Source organism: Molossus molossus, unplaced genomic scaffold (assembly GCF_014108415.1).
Source record: "Molossus molossus isolate mMolMol1 unplaced genomic scaffold, mMolMol1.p scaffold_m16_p_21, whole genome shotgun sequence".
NCBI classification, from domain to species: Eukaryota; Metazoa; Chordata; class Mammalia; order Chiroptera; family Molossidae; genus Molossus; species Molossus molossus.
This window is the reverse complement of record NW_023425357.1, coordinates 6,648,800-6,673,780: the sequence shown is the minus strand read 5'-3', so window position 1 is coordinate 6,673,780 and position 24,981 is coordinate 6,648,800. Positions and strand designations below refer to the sequence as shown.

Sequence of the window (24,981 nt, the reverse complement as noted above, 5' to 3'; positions counted from 1 at the left end):
CCTCAATAAAAGTGCTTTGGTTCCCACCAGGGTACAGTCCTGGTTTGTTAGGATACTTTTGGTGGCAGTGATAGACCCACCTTTGCCTTTTCTGCGTAAACCCTTAGGGAAGTTTTTAACTCCCCTAAACAGAGCCTCAAGGTAGGGCATACCCTGCTCTGACCTTTTCCCACCCACAGTCCCTTACAGCCAAAACTAGAGGCAGAAGAAGGACCTGCGCCCTCCCATGGCTGCTCAGTGCCCTCACTACCCTAGCACAGGGGCTGTGCAGTCTGGCCAAGCCCACTGGGCTAGCCTGCGGGCCTTTGCACAGGCAGGTCCTCCTGCCCAGTGCACACTTGCCCTTATTTCTTTGTGGTCCATTTCAGCCTCATCTTTTGATCCTCGAATCCCAGGAGCTGATTACAGCCTCCCAGCTGCACTGTGTTTGTCTCTGTCAAAATAGCAAAATTGCCTCAGCCTCCTGTCCAGTCCAGGAGTCTCTAAGCACAGGGCTGGCCCCAGGGGATGTTTGAAGATAAGAGAAACCTGGGTTTTTTTTTTCTTATTGACTTATTTATTTTAACCCTCACCTGAGGATATTTTTCCATTGATTAAAAATTATTTTTTTTATTTTTATTGTTGAAAGTATTACCGGTGTTCCTCCTTTTTTCCCATTGATTTTTTTTTTTTTTTTTAGAGAGAATGGGAGGGAAAGAGAAACAAACATCAATGTGAAAGAGACATATCGATTGGTTGCCTCCTGCATGACCCTGACCTGGCTGGGGATCCAACCTGCAACCTAGGTACGTGCCTGGGAATTGAACCCGAGACCCTTTGGTCTACGGGCTGACACTCTAACCACTGAACCAAACCAGCCAGGGCAAGGGAACTTTTGTTTTTTAAGTAGGGAGCCTTTTAAAATGCTTACATGTTTCTTGTGACAGTGAGCTCACTCCCCTATTGCTGGCTAGTCCTGAGTGCTAGAAAGGCTTTGCTTGCATTAGCCCATCGGTCACAGCTGCCTCGGCCCCTTTCATCCAGGGGTTACACTCAGCAGCGCCCATGCACTGTCTCTGGGCACCTGGGCTGTTTCTTGCCTCTAGATCTTTGCTGAGGCTGTGCGCCTGATAGGCTCTCTCCCTCCAGGGCTGCAGCCCTTTTTTTAAGAGGCCCAGTGCTTTGTTTTCTCTGTCAATTCTTTTTTTTATCCTCACCCGAGGACACTTGTCCATTTTTTGTTCCAATAGAGTGGGAGGAAGAGAGAGAGAGAAAGAGAAACATTGACGTGAAAGGGACACATCGAGTGGCCGCCTCCCGCACGACCCAACCAGAGCTGGGGACAAACTGCAACCGAGGTACGTGCCCTTAGCAGGAACCGAACCCGGGTCTCTCAGGACCACAGGCTGACTGACGCTCTAACCGTTGAGCCAAACCAGCCAGGGCTGTCGATTCTTCTTTTAAAAATTTTTTAAAAAAATATGTTTTTATTGATTTCAGGGAAAGGAAGAGAGAGAGAAATGTCAACGAGAGAGAAACATTGATCAGCACCCCCACCCTCCTACCCCCCACCAGGGATTGAGCCCACAACCTGGGCATATGTCCTGACCAGGAATCCAACTGGAGACCCCCTGGTGCATGGGTTGATGCTCAACCACTGAGCCACACCAGCTGGGCTGTCAGTTCTATTATAGCAACGTATATCAGTTATACAGAAGACAGTATCAAATAAATGTCGATTATTTATTTTTATTTTTATTTAACTTATTTATTTTTGTTATAGATATTTCTCCTTTTTCCCCCATTGACACCCTCCTCCTGCCCCCCGCCCCAGCATTGTTGTCTGTGTCCATTGGTTATGCTTATATGCATAAGTTCTTTGGTTTATCTCTTCCCTTCCCCCCACTCCCTCCTCTGAAGTTTGTCAGTCTCTGGGTCTATTTTGTTCATCACCTTATTTTGTTCATTATAACCCACAAATAAGTGGGATCATGTGATACTTTTCTTTCTCTGACTGGCTTATTTTGCTTAGCATCATACTCTCCAGGTACCTCCATGTCATCTCACAGGATAAGAGATCTTTCTAGATGTCGATAATTTAAAGACTATTTAAAGGAAACACACACACATATATATTTTTAAAATAATCTTTAAGTTGTCCATATCTGTTTGATATTGTCTTCTGTGTAATTGAGTCCATTCCTATAAAATATTTTGCTATGTAATTTTAACATATATTTGTGTATATATATGTAAATATCATATCTATTGAAGAAGCCCATAGATCATAATTGTCCAGCTTGATGAGTTTTCCCTGATAGAACACAGCCATGTACCTGGCCCCCAGATTCAGAGCCAGCATCCTAGCCTGGCTCCCCGGCCCGCCTCGTGCACCCTCCTAGTCCCCGCCCCTCCCCAGGGACAACCACCACTGGGTCATCTAACACCGTAGGTTGGTTTTGCCTGCTTCTCGAAGCTTTTAATAGAGGTGTAAGTGAAGGCCAGAGAGGTTGGTAGCCTCAAAAATGCAATTGCCATTCAAATATCCATTTATCTGTGATCAAGTTTAGGCAGCTACTTTGTGACATGTGATCCATTCATAAAAGATTTTTTTCTGGTTCCTGCAGAATAGCTTTAAGGCAAACATTTGAAGCAGCTGTGGTCATTCTCAGGTTAGCGACAGCACAGATCACGCACAGTGGTTTCGAGAGGCCTCCCGTGGCCCTGGCTGGTCACCGCCCGCCCTGCCCCTGAGGGAGGTGCTGTCTTAACCTTGGGCCACCCATGAGCAGGTCCTCTTGGCGTAGTTCTGGCCGCCCTGGCTGGTGAACTGCTCCCGAAGCCTCCTCATCTTTCATAGCCCTCCTCCAGTGTCCTCACCTCCTGCAGTCTCCACCAAGGCCCAGGCGGTGCCCTGGTAACCTCCGTCCCTGCACATCCTGCTCAGGTGTGGGCTTGGAGCCCCCCGCCTGTGCCCCACCAGGCCAGGAGTCCCTGAAGCGGATCAGAAGTGCTGGGTCCTGGGTGCCCAGCATAGTCCCACTTAGGCCTGGCCCCCGGGGCCTCAGGATACGTGTAATTAATAAATGAAGGATCAGATGGCCTCTGGGCCCACACAGGCCAATTCAGACTCATCACTGAAGTGCTGGCCTTTCCCTCCTGGGTCCCAGAGGGCCACCCCCCATCCACAGTCCCTTTCCTCCTTCCTGAGGGGGTGGAGGGGGTCACTCCGCACTTCATGGGGCCCTCGTTCACATCTTCGGGGCTCCTGAGCTCAGGCGCTCACTCGGGAAGCCTTTGGAACACGGAGTTGCTACCCAGAAAAGTGGCAGGTGCTGGCCCTGTTTTCAACTGGCTTCTGGTCTGGTCTGGGCACGGAGGTGGACCCAGACACCCATGATGACGTGTGCTCTCAGGGAGGTGACCCAGGCAGTGTGGGAGCCCAGAGGAGGCCTGGGCCAGCGCTGTCCAGTGGACGTACAGTGTGAGCCCCTCGTGTGGTTTTAACTCCGCCCAGTGGCCACATTTTTAAAAAAGGTAAAAGGAACAGGCAAAATTCATTTTAATAGTATATTCCTGACACCAAATATTGTCATTTCAACATGTAATCAATATTGTAAAATTTTCATGAGATATTTTACTTTTATATCCCCCCCCCACACACTCTTCTAAATCTGGTGTGACTTTGCCATCTGCAGCCCACCTCAGTTTGTAACAGCCACGCTCCAGGTGCCCAAGAGCCACCTGGCTAATGCCTGCTCTGTGGGACAGTGCAGGGCGGAGCTCGGCACCCACGGGTCTGGCCTCGTGGCTGGGTAGCAATGGGACCTTCACTGAATTGGGAAGCGGGGGGAAGACCAGGTTTTCAGGGAACACTGAGCTCAGTCGGGATGTGGTAGGGGTGAGGGTCCTGGGGGACAGCTAGAAGGCAGCCGGGCCATTCATTCATTCTTTACTTTGTCATGTTTTTGTTTTGTTTTTTAATTCTCACCTGAGTATACTTTATTTTCTATTTATCTTCAGATAGAATGGGAGGGAGGGGGGGAGAGAGAGAGAGAGAGAAACATCTATGTGAGAGAGGCACATCAACTGGTTGCTTTCTACACAACCCTGACCAGGGCCAGGGACTGAACCACAACTGAGGTACACGCCCTTGACCAGAATCAGACCTACAACTCTGGTCCTCGGGCCGACGCTCTAACCGCTGAGCCAGACCGGCCAGGGCTGTGCCAGGGCTGTCACGTATTTTTTGCCAGGCCAGTGCTGGGGGCTGGTGCAGGGGTAACCAGAGCTGTGGGTGGGGACAGGAACTCCCAGGAAGAGTGTAGTTCAGGGGCTTCCTTGAGAGGAGGAAGTCAAGGATCGCCCTGAAGTGTGTGCCAAGCTTCTCCGGATTGGAGAGACCAATGAGTCAAAGTTATCACCTCCCTGAAGGTCCCAGCTACAGATGGGGCCCCAGGATGAAGAGAGTTTGCACTTCCAGTTGAGAGGGACCTGACAAGGCGGCAGGTGGCTCAGCTCTCCAGAATCCTCCTCACCAGCTCTGCCTTCCCCGCAGGTAAGAGCAAGGAGGCGGAGATTAAGAGAATCAACAAGGAACTGGCCAATATCCGCTCCAAGTTCAAAGGTAGGTGGGGGGGCCTGGACTCCGGGGTCTGAGGAAGGAGGGGGCTGGGGACTGGGAATCCTGGGACTCACAGGTGTGATCTTTCCTTGTTTGGCCTCCCCTTTCCTTCTTCCTCTGGCCCCAGGGGACAAAGCCTTGGATGGCTACAGTAAGAAAAAATATGTGTGTAAACTGCTCTTCATCTTTCTGCTGGGCCATGACATTGACTTTGGGCACATGGAAGCCGTGAACCTGCTTAGCTCCAACAAATACACAGAGAAGCAGATAGTGAGTCTGGAGAGGAGGGGCTGGGGGCCCGGACTCCTGGGTCTGAGGGAGGAGAGGCTGGGGGCCCGGACTCCTGGGTCTGAGGGGGGAGGGGCTGGGGGCCCGGACTCCTGGGTCTGAGGGAGGAGGGGCTGGGGGCCCGGACTCCTGGGTCTGAGGGAGGAGGGGCTGGGGGCCCGGACTCCTGGGTCTGAGGGGGGAGGGGCTGGGGGCCCGGACTCCTGGGTCTGAGGGGGGAGGGGCTGGGGGCCCGGACTCCTGGGTCTGAGGGGGGAGGGGCTGGGGGCCCGGACTCCTGGGTCTGAGGGAGGAGAGGCTGGGGGCCCGGACTCCTGGGTCTGAGGGAGGAGAGGCTGGGGGCCCGGACTCCTGGGTCTGGGGGAGGAGGGGCAGGGGGCCTGGACTCCTGGGTCTGAGGGAGGAGAGGCTGGGGGCCTGGACTCCTGGGTCTGAGGGAGGAGAGGCTGGGGGCCTGGACTCCTGGGTCTGAGGGGAGGGGCTGGGGACCTGGACTGCTGGGTCTGAGGGAGGAGGCTAGGACGAATTAACCAGAAGGTTCCCCTGCCCCCTTTCCCTTTCCATCCAGGGTTACCTGTTCATCTCAGTGCTGGTGAACTCGAACTCCGAGCTGATCCGGCTCATCAACAATGCCATCAAGAATGACCTGGCCAGCCGTAACCCCACCTTCATGTGTCTGGCCCTGCACTGCATCGCCAACGTGGGCAGCCGTGAGATGGGCGAGGCCTTTGCCGCTGACATCCCTCGCATCCTGGTGGCCGGGTGAGTCACTGGAGACCTGGTATGGGGGAGGCGATGGGGGAGACAAGGCCCAGCCAAGTTCGGGGCTCAAAGAGGTTATGTTCAAGGTCTCCCAGCTAGGATGTGGAGCTCATGCTCGACTGGCAACCCCACTGGTTCTGGTGGCAGCCCTGTGGTCGTATCTCCTCATCTGACCAACCCGACTGACTTGACTGTGAGGCAGCCTCCCAGCAAAGCCAGTGGGATGTCTGTTTCATTAACTGACCTTTAACATCTACTATAGAAGAGGTAATAGCCTTCGGTTATGTTGGTGACAGCCCTCCAGAAATTCTCCATCTTCTCCTTTCATTCAATCAACAAACATCTATTGAGCATCTATTATGTGCAAGGTTTTATGCCGATTGCTGGGGGTGTAGACATGACGAGATATGGACATGGCCATTGTCCTCACAGCGTTCAGGGTACAGAGTGGAGAAATAAACATTAACTGAATAATTGGAGGATGAAGCATTTAATGCCTCAAAACCATGCTGTGGGGGATAGGAGCCCCTCAGGGCATTTAGTAGGGGCGTCTGACCTAGGCTGGGGGATCAGGGAAGGCTTCCCAGAGGAGGTGGCATCAGGCTGAGGCCTAAATGAGGAGGAAGTGTTGGCTGTGGGAAGGGGGAAGGCATGAGGGGCAGTGATCGTCCTGAGGCAGGAGATCATTCAGCAAATATTTCTGGAGCAGCTACCTGTGGCTCAGCTGGTTGGGTGTCCTCCTGTGCTCCGAAAGATTGCCAGTTCGATTCCCGGTCAAGGGCACATACCTGGGTTGCAGGTTTGATCACTGGCCAAGTCGGGGTGCATGGGGGAGGCAACCAGCCCATGTGTCTCTCTCACATTGATGTTTCTCCCTCTCCCTCTCTCTCTCTCCCCCTCCCTTCCACTCTCTAAAAATCAATGGAAAAAATATCCTTAAGTGAGGATTAACAAAAAATTAAAAAATAAAAAGAAGAAACAGTTGCAGTTGAATTCCCCCAGCATCCCTCACATCATCTCTCCATCTTCTTTTCCTTCCTTGGTCCCCTAAATCTGGTGGTTTTGTCCTTTCATACCTGGGGTCAGCCCCCAAAATTATGTCGTTTTAAATTCACCCTAAATAGTGTCACAGTCTCTGTTTAACTTCACCAAGTTGATAAATAGCTCTTACTCCTTTTGGTTTGGTATTTGACTGGACATTTCCCTGCCTGTAACTGGAGAGGATAATAGAATTCACCTCCTTGGCAGTTTGTGGTGAGGATTAAACAAGGTGATATGTAGAAGCACGTGGTACAGTGTGTGGCCCACAGTCAGGGCCTGTGAGACATGAGCTGTGGTGATGCACGTGAGAGACCACAGTCAGTCCAGCAGCATCCTGCGCACAGACCTTCTGCTGTTTGCCACTTTGAATCTGATGACAGTCAGGCAGTGAATGTTCTTGTGCCGTCACTGGGGACACCCCGGGGTGGGACATTCTGTGCGGAGATTTTGTCTTTCCTCATTAAGTTACTTGGTGTTCCGCTCACCTGGCGCCTTCCTCCGAAACAGCGTCCCCAGTTTCCACCATAGCACCGAACCCCACCCAGCAGTATCGGGTGTGTGTGCATGGGTCCTGGCGGCCCTGGCTAGAACTTAAGCTCTGTGAGGACAGAGTTTGTCCACCATTCTGTCCATGGTGCCTACAGCAGTGCTGGTATACAGTAGGCGCTTAATAAGTGCAGAGCAGGCTTGACCTTTTGCTTTGCCAGGGACCCTGCAAGGCTACTGCGATCTAGGCCGTGAGAACAGCGCCAGATTGGATCCCGAGTCCGCCTGGGAGGAGCAAGGGAGGAGGGGAGGGGTGCGGGGCTGGGTCGCACTGACCCCACCCACCCCATGTGTCCCTGCAGGGACAGCATGGACAGTGTGAAGCAGAGCGCAGCCCTGTGTCTGCTACGGCTCTACAAGGCCTCGCCCGACCTGGTGCCCATGGGCGAGTGGACGGCCCGCGTCGTGCACCTGCTCAATGACCAGCACATGGTGAGGCCGGCGCCACTGTCCTGAGATCCACCCCTGCCCTTGATGTCCACCTGGAGGCCTAGGGAGTCCCACCCCTGTCCTGGGTGCCTGGGGCCCTGCATCTTGTCTGTCTTTATCCAGGCACCAAGAGACCCTGGTCCTGCTCCCCAGTACTTTTTACTCACCCAAATGTTCCGAAACACCCTACCTCCATCTCTGGCTGCCCAGGGGTCCTGTCTAGCGTCCCCAACACATCACCCACCTATCCATTCAGAAAATCCCAGCCTCTGTTTCTGACAGAGGTCCCCCTAGTGCCCATTGCTGGCCCAGCCAGCACAGAGATGCTGACTTTTGACCCCACTCCAATACTCCCAGTTCCTCCACAGTCTCCACCCACCCTCTGCTCCTCACCCTAGTCCTGGGCACCCCCCAGGGGCACTCCAGGCACCTAAGTGAGTGCTGGTCATGTCCCTGAGCCTGGAAACACTGACACCTACGCAGCTTTAAGCGCCCCCTCCCACAAGCCCACCCTAGTGTGTTCCTGAGTCTCTGCTCTCAGATCCACAGCCTGCACACTCGTCCCCAGCCTGACCCTCCCACCAGGGCCCTGATCTGCCACTCATCTGCCCCTGCAGGGTGTGGTCACAGCTGCTGTTAGCCTCATCACCTGTCTCTGCAAAAAGAACCCGGATGACTTCAAGACATGTATCTCCCTGGCTGTGTCTCGCCTGAGCAGGGTGGGTGTGGACTCGCCGCTGGCTTGGGGGTGGCCCTGGCGTCCCTGTCCCCTGCCGCACCTCTCTGGTCCTCTTTGCTCTCCCTGAGAAGAAGCCCAACTGGTGGTTAAGAACTCAGGCTCGCCCAGCTGGTGTGGCTCAGTGGTTGAGCATCAACCCATGCACCAGGAGGTGTCTCTAGTTCAATTCCTGGTCAGGGCGCATGTCCAGGTTGTGGGCCCAATCCCCAGTGGGGGGCATGCGGGAGGCGGCCGATCAATGTGATGTTTCTCTGTCTCCCTCCCTCTTCCTTCCTCTCTAAAAATCAATAAGGAAAAAAAAAGAGAGAACTCAGACTCTGAGCTGGGTTCATCCCAGCTTGGCCACAAGTGGCTTCACCTTTCCGGGCCTTAGTTGTCCCTTCTGTTCAGTGGGGATGGTACCAGTGCCCACCTCACAGTATAGCTGCTGTAAATTAATCTGCGTCTCCATATAAAGTATTAGAACAGGGTCTGGGATGTGGTCAGGACCCAGGAAGCGAGAGCTGCCATCCTGATTTCCTCCCTCCCTCTTGCCCACCCTGTCTCCTTCTTCCTCCTGCTTTTCCTTTGCCCCTTTCCATGCATCTTCCTTTCGCTCCTTCCTCTCCTCCTCTCCTCATGTGTGCCTTGTCCTGGGAACGTGCCCTGAGGCTTCCTGTGTGCCTGGCTCTGTGTGGTTGACGGGGAACATGCACGAGTCAGGCCTCAACCCTCAAGAAGCCCCCTGTCCTGTTGGAGGAAGGGGCATGTGGCAGGGCAGACCGACTCAATCACAAATTGTCATAAAAGGGATGTTTGTGCTGTTGTGGAGGTAGCATAGGGCTTTGTAGGCCCCCACAGGAAGCACTTCACCTAGCCTGGAAATCCAGAAAGGCTTCCTGGGAGAGGTGATCCCCAAATTGAGACTTGGAATAAATATAAACATTTTCTGGCCAGGTAGGAAGAGGCCTGGATTATCAAGCAAGAGAACAACACACCAGCTTATTCCTTCAGTCATTATTTTAATTCATTCACCAGACATCTGAATAGTCTTGTGGGCCAGGCTGGTGGGGGAGACAGACAGTGACAATGGGGTGGGGCAAATACCACAATGGAGGTGGAACAGAGCATGGTGGGAATGCTTCTCAGAGAAGGGGTTTTTAAGGTTGAGTAGGAGTTTGCCATGAGGAAACAAAGTCACATGCCCTTTCACTAATTCACCTGTTCCCGGAGCCTTTCTTGTGTCTGACCTGGTATTAGGTCTGGGGACTCAATTCCAGCCCCTTAGCAGCTTCCAGTCTTGGGGGAGGACTGCAGGGAAGCAGTCTCCAGTGAGTGGGTGCGATGTGTGTGCTGGTGCATGTGGCCAGGGTTTTCGGGGGGCAGAGAGTTGGAATCAGAAGCTCACAGTAGGGCATCAGATTGGCAGAAACTACCTGTCCACCCAACAGTCTGGCTCTGTCCTAGATTTCCCTGTCACTCGTCGTGTGCCCGTGGCTTCCTCTCTCCTCCCTGAGCCTCAGTTTCCTACACCCCCTTGGCAGGGCAGCATTAGCCCCACTCCATCCTGGTGCCCCTGCCCATGCCTCACCTTCCTTTTCCTGCCCCCAGATCGTCTCCTCAGCCTCCACCGACCTCCAGGACTACACCTACTACTTTGTCCCAGCGCCCTGGCTCTCGGTGAAGCTTCTGCGGCTGCTGCAGTGCTACCCCCCGCCAGGTACTGCTGAGCCCTGGGGGGTGAATCGGGGGCCTCTGACCCCCTAGGGAAATTGGGTGGGTGCTGGGGGTCTGTGTCAGGATTTCTTGGAGGCAGCTGGTGCCTCTAGCCCTGCACCTTGGCTGCAACTGGGGCAGCCCTGAGCCCAGGACCCAGCCAGGAAGGTTCCAGGACGAGTGTGTTGCATGAGGCGGGAGCAGCACAGGGCAGGGAACCATCCTGCGTAGCAGAGTCGGACAGATCTCTGGTGTTTGGTGATCCCCTGTGTGGGCTGGTGTCTCTGAGCCGCACTTGCACTCCAGCCTGTAACATAGGGGCTGTTGTTAGGCCTGTTTTACAGATGAGAAAACTGAGGCTTAGAGCAGGATGGTCCTTGCCTATGGTCACCTAGCAGTTCCCAGGCTGTGCTGTTTGAATTACTGTGGCTCTGTTAGGGGTTTTCATGTCCTCACTGTCATGACCACTGGCATGGATGCAGCGCCTACAATGAGCCAGATCCTGCACCCTCCCAACAGAGCTGATGAGGGGGAACTGTCTCTGCAATATGCAAACAGGGAAACTGAGGCTTGGAGATTGGACATGGCCGTTCCAGGCCTGGGCAGTAACTGAGAGATAGGCAGAGCCTGACTTCAGAATCTATGCTCTAAGCCCTGCACTCTACCATGGGGGCCTTGGCTGACCTCACAGAACAGTCCCACAGAGGGACCCTGAGCTGAAATATTTAACACATAGTAGGTGCCCGATAAACCAGTTCCCTTTGATACAGCCAGGGGCTGAGCACCTGCCGTGGGCCCCAGGACCAATGTGCACCTGAGTCTTTGTAGCCAGCCACTTGTGTGCAAGGGTATCTATGTGTGTGCGTGTGTATTTGCGCGTGCATGTCTCTGCATGCATGTTTGCATGTGCCTGTGTGGATCTGTGTATGCATGCATGTCTGTGCATGTCCCTGTGTATGCTTGTCCATGTGTGTGTGTGCATGCATGTCTGTGTGGGTGGGTGCATCTGTATATATGTGTACGTGTGTGTCTGCATGTTGAGTGTGTGGTTTAGGCAACTCCAGAGGTCCCTCCCAGCCTGGAGAACTAGTGATGACTTCTGCAGTGTGGCCCTGGGGAAGCCTCTTGCCCTCTCTGGCTCTTTCCCATGCTGTAACGAAGGATTTAGGTAGAACCTAAGCCCAATTCCATCTCAGAAATCCCACCTCATAATTTGGGATGTGCTGCTCTGCGCTGTAGGGATTGTAGCGGTGGCCCCAAGCAGATGCTGCTGGGCAGTGAGGGGCTATCTCCAATTCATTTCCAGGTAATGAGTTTAACAAGTATTACGAAAAATTTTCCAACATACAAACAAGTAGAGAATACACATCACCTAGATGTCACGTTTCTTGTAGGCACGCTCTTATTTTCTTATATATTTCTGACATATTTCAAAGGTAATTATAGACATATATTTTGCTTTTAAATATTTTGTTATATATTTCTCAAAACCAGCAATTTTTATTCCCAACAGCAATTCTACGTTCCTAGTTCAAAGGAACAATGATTCCCTAATGTTCTCTGATACTCTCTGCGAAATGTCTTCCGTGGTCAGTTCAAACTAGGATCTGTTCAAGATACTAGTATCGGGCTTGATTATTTCTTTTTTTTATCTTCACCCAAGGACATTTTCCCATTTTTTGTTCAGATAGAGTGAGAGGGAGAGAGAGGAAGAGAGAGAGAGAGAGAGAGAAACATCGATGTGAAAGGGACACATTGAGTGGCTGCCACCCACACGACCAACCAGGGCCGGGGACAAACTGCAACCAAGGCACACGCCCTTAGCGGGAACCGAACCCGGGTCTCTCTGGATCGCAGGCCGACGCTCTAACCGCTGAGCCAAACCGGCCAGGGCGGGCTTGATTATTTCTCACACATCTCCCTTACATTGGAAGATTGAGCCCCCTTTGTTCCAGGGCATTGGCTTTCACCCACCTGTTTATTATAAACAATTTCAAACATTCAGGTAACGCCCAGAGCAGCGTAGTAACGCCCAGATGCCTCTACCTAGCGCCCACAGAGCCTGTTAACATTCACTGTGTTTGTGCCCTTGCTCGCTCACTCTCTCAGATCCTTGCTGCATCACTTGAAGAGAAATTGCAGACACCACAACATTCCCCCCACCCTGAAATATTTCCGAACACGTCTCCAAGGCTACTGTATAAAACCACAATGCGCCCTGGCCGGTTTGGCTCAGCGGTTAGAGCGTCGGCCTGCGGTCCAAGGAATGGCAGTTATTGAGGATCCCGTGAGCTCCTGGTTGGCGTCTGTCTCAGGCACTCGGACTGCTCCGTGGGAAGGCTGGGTTTCAGGGTGTCTCCGGGGAATGTTCCTGGGACTTTCTTTGCTTGTGAGGAATCTAAAGAACATTATTGCTGCAGAAGGGGAAACTGAGGCTCACAGGGGTGGAGCCTCTTGCCCAGCAGGGTCAGAATGGAGCAGGATGAAAGCCCAGGTGTGGAGGCGGGTCCTCTGTTGGCATCTCTCCCACTTCCTCTGGTCACAGGGCCCCAGGAAGGGCTTCAGGGAGCAGGACCCTGGCCAGCAGCTGCAGTTCTTGCGCCCTTCCTGTGGAAGGTGGGAGCCGGCGCCATGGCATGGCCCCTGCTCCTGGCAGGTAAGCTGGGCCGGTAGAGACCTCAGACCCAGGGCATCCTTCCTTTTCCCCAGAGGACGCGGCTGTGAAGGGGAGGCTGGTCGAGTGTCTGGAGACCGTGCTCAACAAGGCCCAGGAGCCGCCCAAGTCCAAGAAGGTCCAGCACTCCAATGCCAAGAATGCCATCCTCTTCGAGACCATCAGCCTCATCATCCACTACGACAGGTGCCCATCCGGGGGCTGGGGGTAGGGGCCTGGACTCCTGGGTCCGAGGGGTGTGGGTCTGGGAATTGTGACTTTTAGGTAGAAGGAGGATGAAGCTGTGAAATGTTACCCTGCCGGGTTGGTGCTGGGTCCCTCCTGGGGGGCAGAATTCCTGGCTTTTTTTTTTTCTTCTGGCTATCTTTATTTGGGCTCAAAGGTTCAAGTGTCTGGGTCACCAAGAGTGGTCATGACTGGGCCAGAGGGCAGGAGTTAAGACCTGGGTCCTGAGGAGGATACGGGATGGACCAGCCTTTCCCGAGTCCTCCTCCTCATGTCCCCATGTCTCTTTCTTTTGCTGGCAGTGAGCCTAACCTCCTGGTGCGGGCCTGTAACCAGCTGGGTCAGTTTCTGCAGCACCGAGAGACCAACCTGCGCTACCTGGCCCTGGAGAGCATGTGCACACTGGCCAGCTCCGAGTTCTCCCACGAGGCGGTCAAGACCCACATCGACACCGTCATCAACGCCCTCAAGGTGTGATCTGGAGCCTGCCCTGGGCCAGGCTCCCCATGCCCACCCAGCCCTTGGGTGGCACAGGGCTCAGAGGCCCTTGGGTGGTCAGCCTTATGCCACACAGATCCTAGAACACACCCCACCTGCTCTTTTCCCTCAGACGGAGCGGGATGTCAGCGTGCGACAGCGGGCGGCTGACCTTCTCTATGCCATGTGTGACCGGAGCAATGCCAAGCAGATCGTGTCAGAGATGCTGCGGTACCTGGAGACAGCCGACTACGCCATCCGAGAAGAGATCGTGAGTTCTGGGAGGGTTGGGCACCTGGACTCCTGGGTCTGAGGGAGGAGGGGCTGGGGGCCTGGACTCCTGGGTCTGAGGGAGGAGGGGCTGGGGGCCTGGACTCCGGGGTCTGAGGGAGGAGGGCTGGGGGCCTGGACTCCTGGGTCTGAGAGAGGGGGGCTGGGGGCCAGGACTCCTGGGTCTGAGGGAGGAGGGGCTGGGGGCCTGGACTCCTGGGTCTGAGGGAGGAGGGCTGGGGGCCTGGACTCCTGGGTCTGAGGGAGGAGGGCTGGGGGCCTGGACTCCTGGGTCTGAGGGAGGAGGGCCTGGGGGCCAGGACTCCTGGGTCTGAGGGAGGAGGGGCTGGGGGCCTGGACTCCTGGGTCTGAGGGAGGAGGTCCTGGGGGCCAGGACTCCTGGGTCTCCGGGTAGGGACAGTCATGAGCCCAGATCCAGATGAGTCCACACCTTACTTCCCCGTGGCCGTACGCCAGTGCGCACATGTGTGCCCATCCTCCCTCCCACTGACAGGTCCTGAAGGTGGCCATCCTGGCTGAGAAATATGCAGTGGACTACAGCTGGTATGTGGACACCATCCTCAACCTCATCCGCATCGCAGGCGACTATGTGAGTGAGGAGGTGTGGTACCGTGTGCTGCAAATCGTCACCAACCGTGATGACGTCCAGGGCTACGCTGCCAAGACTGTCTTTGAGGTCAGCACACCCAGCTCTCCCCCGTCAAGGGGCCTCAGGGCAGAGAAAGGACAGCTGGCATTGTGGAGCCAACCAGCCCTGGCCACCATCCTGCTTCCTCCTCCGCAGAGTAGTGCCTTGGCCTCCCTGCTTCTCCCAAGGGACAGGGCCCAGCCTTCAGCGGCCCGTGTGAGGGTCAGCACAGTGTGCAGTTGCCGGTCCCCCGGTCTCAGCACTTTCTCACTCCCTCTGCACCAGAAAAGGGTCCCATTCTGTCCTGTTTTGCTACCTGTGTGAGCTCAGGCCAGTCACTAAACCACTCTGTGCCTCGGTTTCCCCATCTGTAATCCCACACATGTCACAGAGTCCCAAGGGTCAGCACCCCGCCTGCACACCTGAGTGCTCCTGAGCCAGGTGTCATTACTCACGGCTGTCTCTGCCGCCCTGTCCCTGCCTCCCAGGCGCTCCAGGCCCCAGCCTGTCATGAGAACATGGTGAAGGTCGGCGGCTACATCCTTGGGGAGTTTGGGAACCTCATTGCTGGGGACCCCCGCTCCAGGTGAGGTGGTGAATATATGCACTTTGGAAGGGTCCGGGACAGGGGGACCCCAGGAGTCTCAGGACTAGTGATGAGGCAGCTCCCAGGAATCTCAGCCCCTCGCCCAGAACCTTGTGGAGTAAGGGAGAACCCAGCTCTCAGGAGCCTCTGGGACAGAGTTTAGCAGTGGACACTGCCCCGGTGCCAGCCTGGGGTCCTGAGAAGTGTCCCTCCAAGGGAGGTGGCACCTCATGTAGGGGTTTCTGGAAGAGGCTGGTGGAGCTGACACTCGCTGCCCCCTGCCCCCCATACAGCCCCCCAGTGCAGTTCTCGCTGCTGCACTCCAAGTTCCACCTGTGCAGCGTGGCGACACGGGCCCTGCTGCTGTCCACCTACATCAAGTTCATCAACCTCTTCCCGGAGACCAAGGCCACCATCCAGGGTGTGCTGCGGGCCGGCTCCCAGCTGCGCAACGCGGACGTGGAGCTGCAGCAGCGCGCGGTCGAGTACCTCACCCTCAGCTCGGTGGCCAGCACAGATGTCCTGGTCAGGGCCCGGCCCCCCTGCCCCCGCCTGCCCCACTCTGTGCCTCAGCCTCCCTTTCCTCCTGACCTGCTCCTGCTCCCCAACACCGCAGGCCACCGTGCTGGAGGAGATGCCGCCCTTCCCTGAGCGCGAGTCGTCCATCCTGGCCAAGCTGAAACGCAAGAAGGGGCCAGGAGCTGCCAGCGCCCTGGATGATGGCCGGAGGGACCCAAGCAGCAGTGACATCAATGGGGGTGTAGAGCCCACCCCCAGCACCGTGGTGAGTCCCCCAGGACTGGGCCACTGGGAGGATTCACCTGGGGTGTCGTTCTTACCTAAGTCTGTACTTCTGCAGTCGACGCCCTCACCCTCCGCCGACCTCCTGGGGCTGCGGGCAGCCCCTCCTCCCGCAGCGCCCCAGGCTCCTTCTGGTGCAGGCAACCTCCTGGTGGACGTCTCCTCCGATGGCCCAGTTGCCCAGCCCAGCCTGGGGCCCACCCCTGAGGAGGCCTTCCTCAGGTACCATCTGCCTTGGGCTCTGGGCTACCCGTCTTCTGTCTATTCCCCCCGACTTGTTCCTCCCTCCCTGTCCCTGTGCCTCTGGCTGCCACCTCTCCAGCCTCCTTCCTCCCTCTGGCCACTCTGGGCTCTTCACTGCCCCTGGCCACCCTTTGTCGTCCTTTCCCATCACTGTGTCTCAGCCTGCTCTTCCTTCTCTCCTTCCCTCCTCCTTCTTTCTCTTTGGCCCTTTTGCTGCCTGTCTGGGATTGGCTGCCTGCCACGCCTGTCTTCTCTGTCTGCTCTGGGATTGGATGGCCCAGCGAGCTGGAGCCGCCTGCTCCTGAGAGCCCCATGGCTTTGCTGGCTGACCCAGCTCCAGTTGCTGAGTAAGGGGTGGCCTCAGGGGGTTGGTGGGCAGACTCTTGTCCCTAGGGAGGGTAGGGGACTGGGACCCCTCATCAAGGGTTCCTCTCGAGTTAATGTAGAGACAGGGACTTGGAAGGGGGTGAAAGTCAGTGTCCTCTGATGCCGGGGCGGGTGGCAGCACATGCTACAGTCCTATTCCCATGAGAGGCAGTCACCAGATTGATTCTGGGGTTCTCTGGGGAATACGGTATGTGGACTGTGGGGCTCTGTCCTTTAGGGTCTGTGGTCTCCTTCACTAGCTAGCTCCGGGCCTTTGCCTCTGTCTAGCTCCTCCCTCCCGCCAGTCCCCGCTCATCTCGCCTCTCTCCCTGCCTGCAGCCCAGGTCCTGAGGACATCGGCCTGCCCATCCCAGAAGCTGATGAACTGCTGAATAAGTGAGTCTGGGGGAGATCAGGGCGGGCAGAGGACAGGTGGGGATCGCGAAGCACAGCACAGACGGGCCTCCTCTCACGCTGAGCTCCCCCACCCCAGGTTCGTGTGCAAGAACAATGGTGTTCTGTTTGAGAACCAGCTGCTGCAGATTGGAGTCAAGTCAGAGTTCCGGCAGAACTTGGGTGTGTCCGGGGGCTGTGAGGATGGGGTTTGGGGGGTACCTTTGCTTGGGTGTTGAGTAGGGACTCTGATGGAGGTCTGCCTCTTCCCATCACTGCAGGCCGCATGTATCTCTTCTATGGCAACAAGACCTCGGTACAGTTCCAGAACTTCACGCCCACTGTCGTCCACCCTGGAGACCTCCAGACTCATATCCTCTCTGCCTGGTCCCGCCCCCTGGCTTCAGGCCCACCGCTCAGGGTCTGCCTTCCTGGGAAGTGGATGGACCCAGGTCCAGATTCCCATTTAGCCCCCTTACTTGAGAGCCTGAGTTTGTTAATACTCTGAGATTTACTGTCACCTGTAAGAAGGGGCTGGTCCCTTTTCCCCTGACAGGAGATGGCAGTGAAGTGATGTGATAGGTGTTCTACAACCCCTGCTGCTCCAGGCCCCAGGTGTCCCTGTCAGGCCCCTTCCTGACCTTGTCCTGACTTTGTCCTCAGTCTGCTCTACACCCATGAGTCTGGTGCCTCCTGAACTCGAGAACCAGGCCTGGCGGTCTTGATGCTGACCAGAGCCACCTCCTGTGTGACCTGGGCCTGTCGCTTTTCCTCTCCAAGCCTTCCTTTCCCCGCTGTGTAGACCCTCCTCTTCCTTCTCATGGGGTTGTCGTACAGGTCAGCATGGTTGGAGAACTCTGGAAGGATGGCTGTCATAAAGGAAGTGCTTGAGCAGTGTCAGCCCCCTCTCCCCACGCTCTGGTCCATTTCCACCCCTGTGAAATGATAGGAGTTAGACCCCAAAACTTTGAGGATATTTTTAGTTTTAGTTCTTTGCTTCCTTCATCATTCCCAAAGGCCTCTTGCACGCTCAGCTCTGTGCTGGGCATGGGTGGGGCATGGTAAGAGATGCAGAAGACCCAGCCCTTGCCCATGTGTCACTGACATGGAGGTAGATGGTGACAACACAGATTGTGCACTTACCATATGCCAAACACACTGACAAGTATTCATACTGGATTGCATCACTGGACAGAGGACACAGTTCATTTTGCAGGTGAGGCTAAGAGAGGCTAAGTCGGAGCTGGGATTCAAACCCAGAGAGGCTCGGTGTGACATGTGCGGTAAAGGAAGTTGCTGAGCCCATTGTGCAAGGTCAGTTCAGCGTAGGAGGAATCCTGGGTGGCAGGACCCTGGTAAGCCACCTCCAGTTTCTGGCTTCCTTGACCACGGTGGGCACAGCTGGCCGTGCAGACCAAGCGTGTAGCCGCACAGGTGGACGGTGGGGCGCAGGTGCAGCAGGTGCTCAACATTGAGTGTCTGAGGGACTTCCTGATGCCCCCACTCCTGTCAGTGCGCTTCAGGTGAGTAGGGTGCGTGCCGGGTGGGCGGGGTTTCCTGGGTGAGGGGCGTGGTCTGACCAAGCCCTCTCTCCTCCAACTTCAGGTATGGGGGAGCCCCTCAGTCCCTCACCCTGAAGCTCCCCGTGACCATCAACAAGTTCTTCCAGCCAACAGAGATGGCGGCCCAGGACTTCTTCCAGCGTTGGAAGCAGCTGAGCCTGTGAGTAGCTGGGGGTGGAGCCAGAGCCTCACTTCAGGGTGGGCGGGGCCAAGCTGCCAGGTTGTTGACTAGAACCTTTCCTGACCCAGCCCCCAACAGGAAGCGCAGAAAATCTTCAAAGCCAATCACCCCATGGACGCTGAAGTCACGAAGGCTAAGGTGAGGCGGAGAATCAGGAGAGGAGTCCCCAGGTTAACGCCCCATCCCTGCCTCTCCCTAACTCTGGATTTAGGGGAGCAGTGGCTGCTCAACTCTGAACCTTGGTTTTCCCATTTGTAAAATGAGGCCAATTCCCACTCCCAAGGGTTTTGGGAACTGGCATGCCACTCTGGGAGGTAACAGATCGGGCACCTCTGACGGCTACCACCCTTCCCCCGCAGCTCCTGGGGTTTGGCTCTGCTCTGCTGGACAACGTGGACCCCAACCCTGAGAACTTCGTAGGGGCTGGAATCATCCAGACTAAAGCCCTGCAGGTGGGCTGTCTGCTCCGACTGGAGCCCAATGCCCAGGCTCAGGTGAGTGGTGGTCTGGGAGGCCCACCTGAAATAGACCGTTACCCCCTGCCTCGTGTGTATTCTTTGCCTGCCCTGCCCTGCAGCTCTCTGGCTCTTGTCTTCCTCTCCCCTCTCTCCCGCCCTGGGTTTTGTTTCTCTACATCCTTTCCATTCTTATCTTTCATTTCATTCTTTGCCTGTTTCCCATCACTTTTATTCCTACTTCTTGTCCTTTCTATCACCTTCCTGGTCCCTTTCTCCTTTTTCTCTCTTCTCACCTTCTATCTCCCCTGTATCCCGGCCCTCCCGAGCTCTCCACCCTGTCTCACCTGGCCTGCCCCATCCCTCTGCCTCCTCTCTGAGTCCCTCTCTCTTATGTCCCCCCCCAAAGATGTACCGGTTGACCCTGCGCACCAGCAAGGAGTCTGTTTCCCGTCACCTGTGTGAGCTGCTGGCCCAGCAGTTCTGAGCCCTGGACTCTGCCCCCGGGAATGTGGCCGGCGCCAGGAAGCCCCTAGGACTGAGGGAGCTTTGGTGGATTGGGGCAGTGAGGGGACCTCCACTGATGACAGGGAAGACCCCGGGGTAGGGGGATGCCTGGGACCTTCCTCCGGCCTTTTGTATTTTTATTTTTGTTCATCTGCTGCTGTTTACATTCTGGGGGGTAAGGGGGAGCCCCCTCCCTCCCTTTCCCCCCTAAGCACAGAGGGGAGAGGGGCCAGGGAAGCAGGCGCCTCCTCCCCTCCCACCCTACCCTGTTGTGGCCCCTCCTGCCCCCTCCCCGTCCAGGGGCTGTGTATTATTGTGATCAAATAAACAGAGAGACGCTAACAGCCCCGAGTCCCTATCTGTCACTCACACCCAGCGGTCAGAGGAGTGGGGTGAGGGCATGCAGAGTGTGAGTGGCCAGGCTCCGCAGCCCATGGCTGGGACTCTGAGCAGACAGCAGCAGCAGCAGCCGCCGTGGCCCCAACTGTAGGGCCACCAGACGCCATCCTGTGCCTGGTTCCTCAGTCCCTGATACCAGGTAGCAGGCTCTAGGCACCTGGGCTTGGTGGGCTACGTCCTCCACCTTCTCCTCCTGCTGTCCGGGTTCTGGAGAAAGGACAAGAAGGGCTGAGGTGACCAGTGGGAGCCATACCCCATCCTGGGCCTGAGCTTGACTCCTGACGGGCAGGGGCCTCACAGCTCCATCGGCTGTCAGTGACCTGAAGGCTGCAGACTTTTTCACTCAGCTGCCCCTCTTCCCACCTGGCCGAGGTCCCCCCCTTTCCTGTGGATACTATGTGCAGCCCCAAGCAATCCACTTAGCAACGCAAATGACAAACACGCAGGTGATGCTTACTAGGTGCCAGGCACTGGGCTCCAGGTACAAGGGACCCCACCCCATTTTCCATGTGGGAAACAGGTGCAGAGAGGTGGGGTCAACAGCTAGAAAGAGACAGTCCCCTGCCCCTGCCAGGTGCAGCTCTTCACCATTTTGCTACATTACTATGTCTTCACTGGGGTTGTAGTGTCACCCTAGGTCTCTCTCTCTTTTTTTTTTTTTAAATCCTCACCCGAGGACATTTTTCCAACTTTCTGTTCAGATAGAGTGGGAGGGAGGGAGAGAGAGAGAGAGAGAGAGAGAGAGAAACATCGATGTGAAAGGGACACATCCATCAAGTGGCTGCCACCCGCACGACCCAACCAGGGCCAGGGACAAACCACAACCGAGGTACGTGCCCTTAGAGGGAACCGAACCCGGGTCTCTCTGGACCGCAGGTCAATGCTCTAACCGCTGAGCCAAACCGGCCAGGGCCTAGGTCTCTTCTTTTGTCTCTCTGGGGCCTCTTGGGTTCTAGGACAACTTTTCCTAACTAACCTGGGCTCTGTGGTACCCCCCACCCAGACTGTGGGTAAAACCTATACTTTAAGCAGCCGGGTGGAGTGTGTGGATGTGGGAGCCACCTGCGTGTAACTTATGGCTCTGCCACTTAGTAGCTGAGCCTCAGTTTCCTTGTCTGTAATACGGGAATGATGATATAGCAGGAGATAACCCTCACCTATGAGGATGAAGTGAGTCATTGCACATAAAGTACTTGGCAAGAGAGAGATCTGTGTTAACTACTAGGATTCCCCAGGAGATTCTGTAACCTCCAGGCAGGGACCTCCCTGCCCCTCCCTTTCCGTAGTGGATGCCCAGGCCTTAACCATGCCCAACACCTGCTGAGTCCTACATTTCTCCAGCCCCACCTCTTACTCCCTCCTTGTGTGACCCGAGACTCAGTGTCCCAGCCTGTGCAAACGGGACACTGTGCCCACCTCTGACCTGGTGGGAAGTGCATGGCGGTGACCAGGGTGTAGAAAGAACGGAGGAGGCACCGACGCTGCTCAGGGGAAGGATCTGAAAAGAGAAGAAAGGGTGACAGGGAGCCCCGTCAGGGCCCAGGACCCTTCTGACTCGCCCTCCTCCTCAGTCACCTTTATCCCCTGAGGGCTCCACGGTGAAGAGGCAACGCTTCAGTTCCAGATGGAGGAGCAGCAGCCTGCGGGAAAGGGCGCGTCATGACCAGGAAGAGGGGATGAGGACCCCCGACGCACTCCTCCCCCCAGCCCTACCCGAGGATGTCCGTGTGCAGGGGGAAGCCAGCGGGCAGAGCTCGGGGTCCCAGGGGCAGGCAGGCCTTCAGCGGCTCCAGCATCGGCTGCCACCAGCGCTCCAGAAGCTGCAGGGGGCGTGGTCGACGGGAGTGGGGCCGGTGGTGAGGTCGGGGAAGTATCGAGGGGACGGGGCGTGGCCATGGAGGAGGGTAGGAGCCCACACGGGAGAAGGCAGAGGGGCGTGAGCGAAGCCTGGAAGGATGGCCGAAGAGTGGAAGGGGCCAGGCTGGGATGAAGGAGATTGGAACGCAGCCCAAGGGGGCGGGGCGACGGGAGGGCGGGGCTGACCAAGGGGCGGTACAGAGTAGGGAGCACGTGGCAGGGCAGGATGGTAGGGAGGAGGCGGGACACGGGCCGATTTCACCTGTGGATCCAGCTGGCTGAGGGGAGGGCGCGGCCCGCAGAGCAGACACAGCTCCAAGCCCGGTAGCAGCGTCAGGGTCAGCAGCCGGTGCGGGACCTGAAGCGGGGTGCGGGGTGCGGGGTGGGCGGGCCGGAGCTTGGTCTCATCCATCGCAAGCCCCGCCTCCTCGTGACTTGGCCTCTAGGTCTCACCCCTTCGTGCGCAGGGGTCTCTGGCCCCGCCTTGCCCCTGCCGGCCCCATCCACACCCACTCACCGTGGGACTGCCGTGTGGCAGGTACACCGGGTAGTCGCGTGCGGCCTGCGGCGGCAGGGATCCCACCAGCCAGGGGAGTAGCACAGCCTCCGGCGTTCCCAGCCGCCACCAGCTCTCTGTTGCTGCCACCACCCGGCCCGCCACGACAAGGCTGACGAAGGCCGTGCCCGCAGCCTCGGCGAACCCAGAGAGGGCTTCCTGGGTAAGGGAGGCAGCCCGACAGCAAGTCAGGAGACACTAGCAGGGGCGGCAGTGACTTCCCAGGTTGGCGAGGAGTGGGAACGGACCTCATACAATTCAAAGTTTGCCTGGTGGCCACGCTCAAGTGTCTCACCCTCCCTGGGTCTGGGTTCCTTCACCTTCACATGCAGTTACAATCCCCAAATCAAGTTAGATTAAATGGGTTAAGGTGCCTGCTTCCCTGCCAGTATGTGCTACTGACGCTAATAATTTTTTTTTTTTTTTATCCTCACCCGAGGACATTTTTCCATTTTTTTTTTGTACAGATAGAGTGGGAGGGAGAGAGAGGAAGGGAGAGAGAGTGAGAAACATCGACGTGAAGGGACACATCGAGTGGCTGCCACCTGCACGACCAACCAGGGCCGGGGACAAACTGCAACCGAGGTACGTGCCCTTAGCGGGAACCGAACCCGGGTCTCTCTGGACCGCAGGCCGACGCTCTAACCGCTGAGCCAAACTGGCCAGGGCCTGACGCTAATAATTACTACAGCAGCAGCTATGGTTTATTGAGTTCTACTGAGTGCCAAGTAGGTGCAGTCAACCACCTACTGAGGCTCAGAGAAGTCAAGTAACCTCCCTAGAGTCACACTGTTGGGAGGTGGCCATACCTGGTGAGTCTACAAGAGCAGTACTTTTAAAAGGGTAAATATTCACAGAACAGAAAGAACAGTATATGCTAAGGCAGGAAAGATGGGAAGTTGTTGGGATTTGTGGGACCCCTGAGGCAGCTGGATGAGGGGCTGGGACCTTGTCCTGGGGGTGATGGAAGCCATGAGAAGGCTGTGATCAGGGGAGGGGCACAGTCAGCTGTGATGTAATAAGATCCTTCTGAGGCTAAGTGGGGTTGGACTGGAAGCCCAGAGGATGGGACGAAGTGGAGGCAACAGTCCAGGGCTAAGAGGATGAGGACTGAAACAGGGCCATAAGGACGGGTCTAAGAGTTCCTAAGGCTTTTCCAATACCTGCAGGAGGGACCCCTCTGGAGGAACCACACAGTCCACACACTGGGTCAGGTCCCCGATGAGCTCTGAGTCCCCCAGGAAGCTGTCGATGAGGCGGTAACTGGCCTAGCAGAGGGAGAAGGGAGGCAACTAGGACCTCAGAAAAGTGGCCCTGTTGAGTGGGCCTAGCTCCAGGGTCAGACAAATGAGCTGCCCGAGAAGCTGCTGGGAACTGTAGTCCCCAAATATCAGTAGCCTCACCCTCAACTCCTTCTTCAGTCTCTCTACGTTGCTGATGTTGGTCAGTTCTTCAAGTCCCAAAAGAAGAACCTAGAAGAAGCATATATAAGCAGAAAGAAGAAAGGAGGGGCTGGGACTCAGACTGAGGAAGGATGGGGCTGGGGGGCTGGACTCCTCAGTCTGAGGGGGGAGGGACTGAGGGCCAGGACTCCTGGGTTTTGGAGGAGGAAGGTGTTGGAGCCTGGACTGCTCGGTCTGAGGGAGAAGGATGCTGAAAGTTCAGATTCCTTGGTTTGCAAAAGAGGCCTGGGGAGTCTCACCATGGCCCCAAACACCATCTGGAGTAGTCTCTCTAGTCTCAGCTCCGAGGTGCCCTCCTCAGATGACAGAACAATGAGGGTGATGCTTGAGAAAGGAAGGTGAAAAGGAAGAATGAGTCCAGGCCAGGAAAACAGGGCAGTGAGGATAGAAGAGTTTGCCCTTTATCCTGGCTGCCAGCTCCATCCTCCCCCAGCACAACTCGCTTCTCATACAGAGAAACTCAGGGGTCAGAAAGGGTAATTGGCTTGTCAGAGATCCCACAGCCAAGTAACAGCTCGTCTTTGAGAGCTGGAAGGCCTTGGGGTCATCTTTAACAGGGCCTATCACTTGGGCCCTGTCCCTGCTGCAAGCTACCACTTGGAGACCTGTCATGGAAGCTTTTCCACACCACGGTGGTGTCCTCGGTCCTCGCAGAGCTCAGCTGCACCTCGAGATTCTGCCCGAACATGTGGACTCCATTGAGGGAGCCGATGACAGAGAATGGGAGCTGGGGAAAAGTTGAGGACATTAGACAGGGTCCCCCAATCCACTCCCCTTTCTAGATGCCCTGGCACCTCCTGGTTAGGGAACCAGGAATTTTGGTCCATTGCACCCTCAGCCCTCTAAACTCAACTCTGAAACTTCCCCAGCCCCTGCTCTCCTAAAGACCCAGAGTCCAAGCTCCTAACCCCCTTCAATTTCGGAGATCCAGACGTCCAGAGCCCCACCTGCTGGCGGGCGGGGGCGCCGCCGCGGCTGCTTCTGCAGAACAGGGGAACTCCGCTGGAGGCCGCGAGGCACAGCAGATGTACCGTGGCCTCCGTCCCCCCCTCCCCCATTTGGAACCCAGCCCACTCTCTTCGCGAACACGGTCAGTGCCCGCCTTGGAGAACGACCGTAGTCACACCAAGTCGGGCTGCCATCCGAAACCACCAGAGGGCGAGATGGGGCGCAGACCGGAAGAATCCAACGCAAAAGATTTCCACGATCCCCGT

General features: G+C 56.1%; 2 protein-coding genes across 4 annotated transcripts in view; one reads left to right on the top strand and one right to left on the bottom strand.

Annotated features, from left to right (window-relative positions):
* Window positions 1–19,836, top strand: part of AP2A1 (adaptor related protein complex 2 subunit alpha 1) — a 27,032-nt gene extending 7,196 nt beyond the window's left edge. The window contains exons 2-24 of one of the 3 annotated variants that reach the window (XM_036275883.1): window positions 4,538–4,606; window positions 4,731–4,873; window positions 5,460–5,653; window positions 7,543–7,672; window positions 8,287–8,388; window positions 9,999–10,107; window positions 12,813–12,963; window positions 13,305–13,473; window positions 13,613–13,750; window positions 14,264–14,446; window positions 14,887–14,984; window positions 15,278–15,509; window positions 15,601–15,768; window positions 15,844–16,007; window positions 16,310–16,375; window positions 16,734–16,790; window positions 16,888–16,970; window positions 17,069–17,158; window positions 18,187–18,310; window positions 18,393–18,509; window positions 18,599–18,668; window positions 18,890–19,024; window positions 19,395–19,836. In XM_036275883.1, coding sequence (XP_036131776.1) covers window positions 4,538–4,606; window positions 4,731–4,873; window positions 5,460–5,653; window positions 7,543–7,672; window positions 8,287–8,388; window positions 9,999–10,107; window positions 12,813–12,963; window positions 13,305–13,473; window positions 13,613–13,750; window positions 14,264–14,446; window positions 14,887–14,984; window positions 15,278–15,509; window positions 15,601–15,768; window positions 15,844–16,007; window positions 16,310–16,375; window positions 16,734–16,790; window positions 16,888–16,970; window positions 17,069–17,158; window positions 18,187–18,310; window positions 18,393–18,509; window positions 18,599–18,668; window positions 18,890–19,024; window positions 19,395–19,472 — 2,870 coding nt within the window. In that variant the 3' untranslated portion in view covers window positions 19,473–19,836. Of the gene's footprint in view, window positions 1–4,537; window positions 4,607–4,730; window positions 4,874–5,459; window positions 5,654–7,542; window positions 7,673–8,286; window positions 8,389–9,998; window positions 10,108–12,812; window positions 12,964–13,304; window positions 13,474–13,612; window positions 13,751–14,263; window positions 14,447–14,886; window positions 14,985–15,277; window positions 15,510–15,600; window positions 15,769–15,843; window positions 16,008–16,309; window positions 16,376–16,733; window positions 16,791–16,887; window positions 16,971–17,068; window positions 17,159–17,802; window positions 18,102–18,186; window positions 18,311–18,392; window positions 18,510–18,598; window positions 18,669–18,889; window positions 19,025–19,394 lie in introns of those variants that run through there. The other 2 variants (XM_036275884.1, XM_036275886.1) reach the window with 2 other exon arrangements.
* FUZ (fuzzy planar cell polarity protein) lies at window positions 19,829–24,981 on the bottom strand. The gene is made up of 11 exons (XM_036275887.1): window positions 24,715–24,981; window positions 24,373–24,494; window positions 24,007–24,091; window positions 23,708–23,776; window positions 23,468–23,572; window positions 22,266–22,463; window positions 22,011–22,106; window positions 21,605–21,711; window positions 21,467–21,531; window positions 21,315–21,389; window positions 19,829–20,098 (listed from the first exon to the last, which is right to left on the bottom strand). Exons 1-11 carry the CDS (start codon window positions 24,823–24,825, stop codon window positions 19,872–19,874), a joined length of 1,260 nt encoding a protein of 419 aa, XP_036131780.1. The 5' UTR covers window positions 24,826–24,981; the 3' UTR covers window positions 19,829–19,871.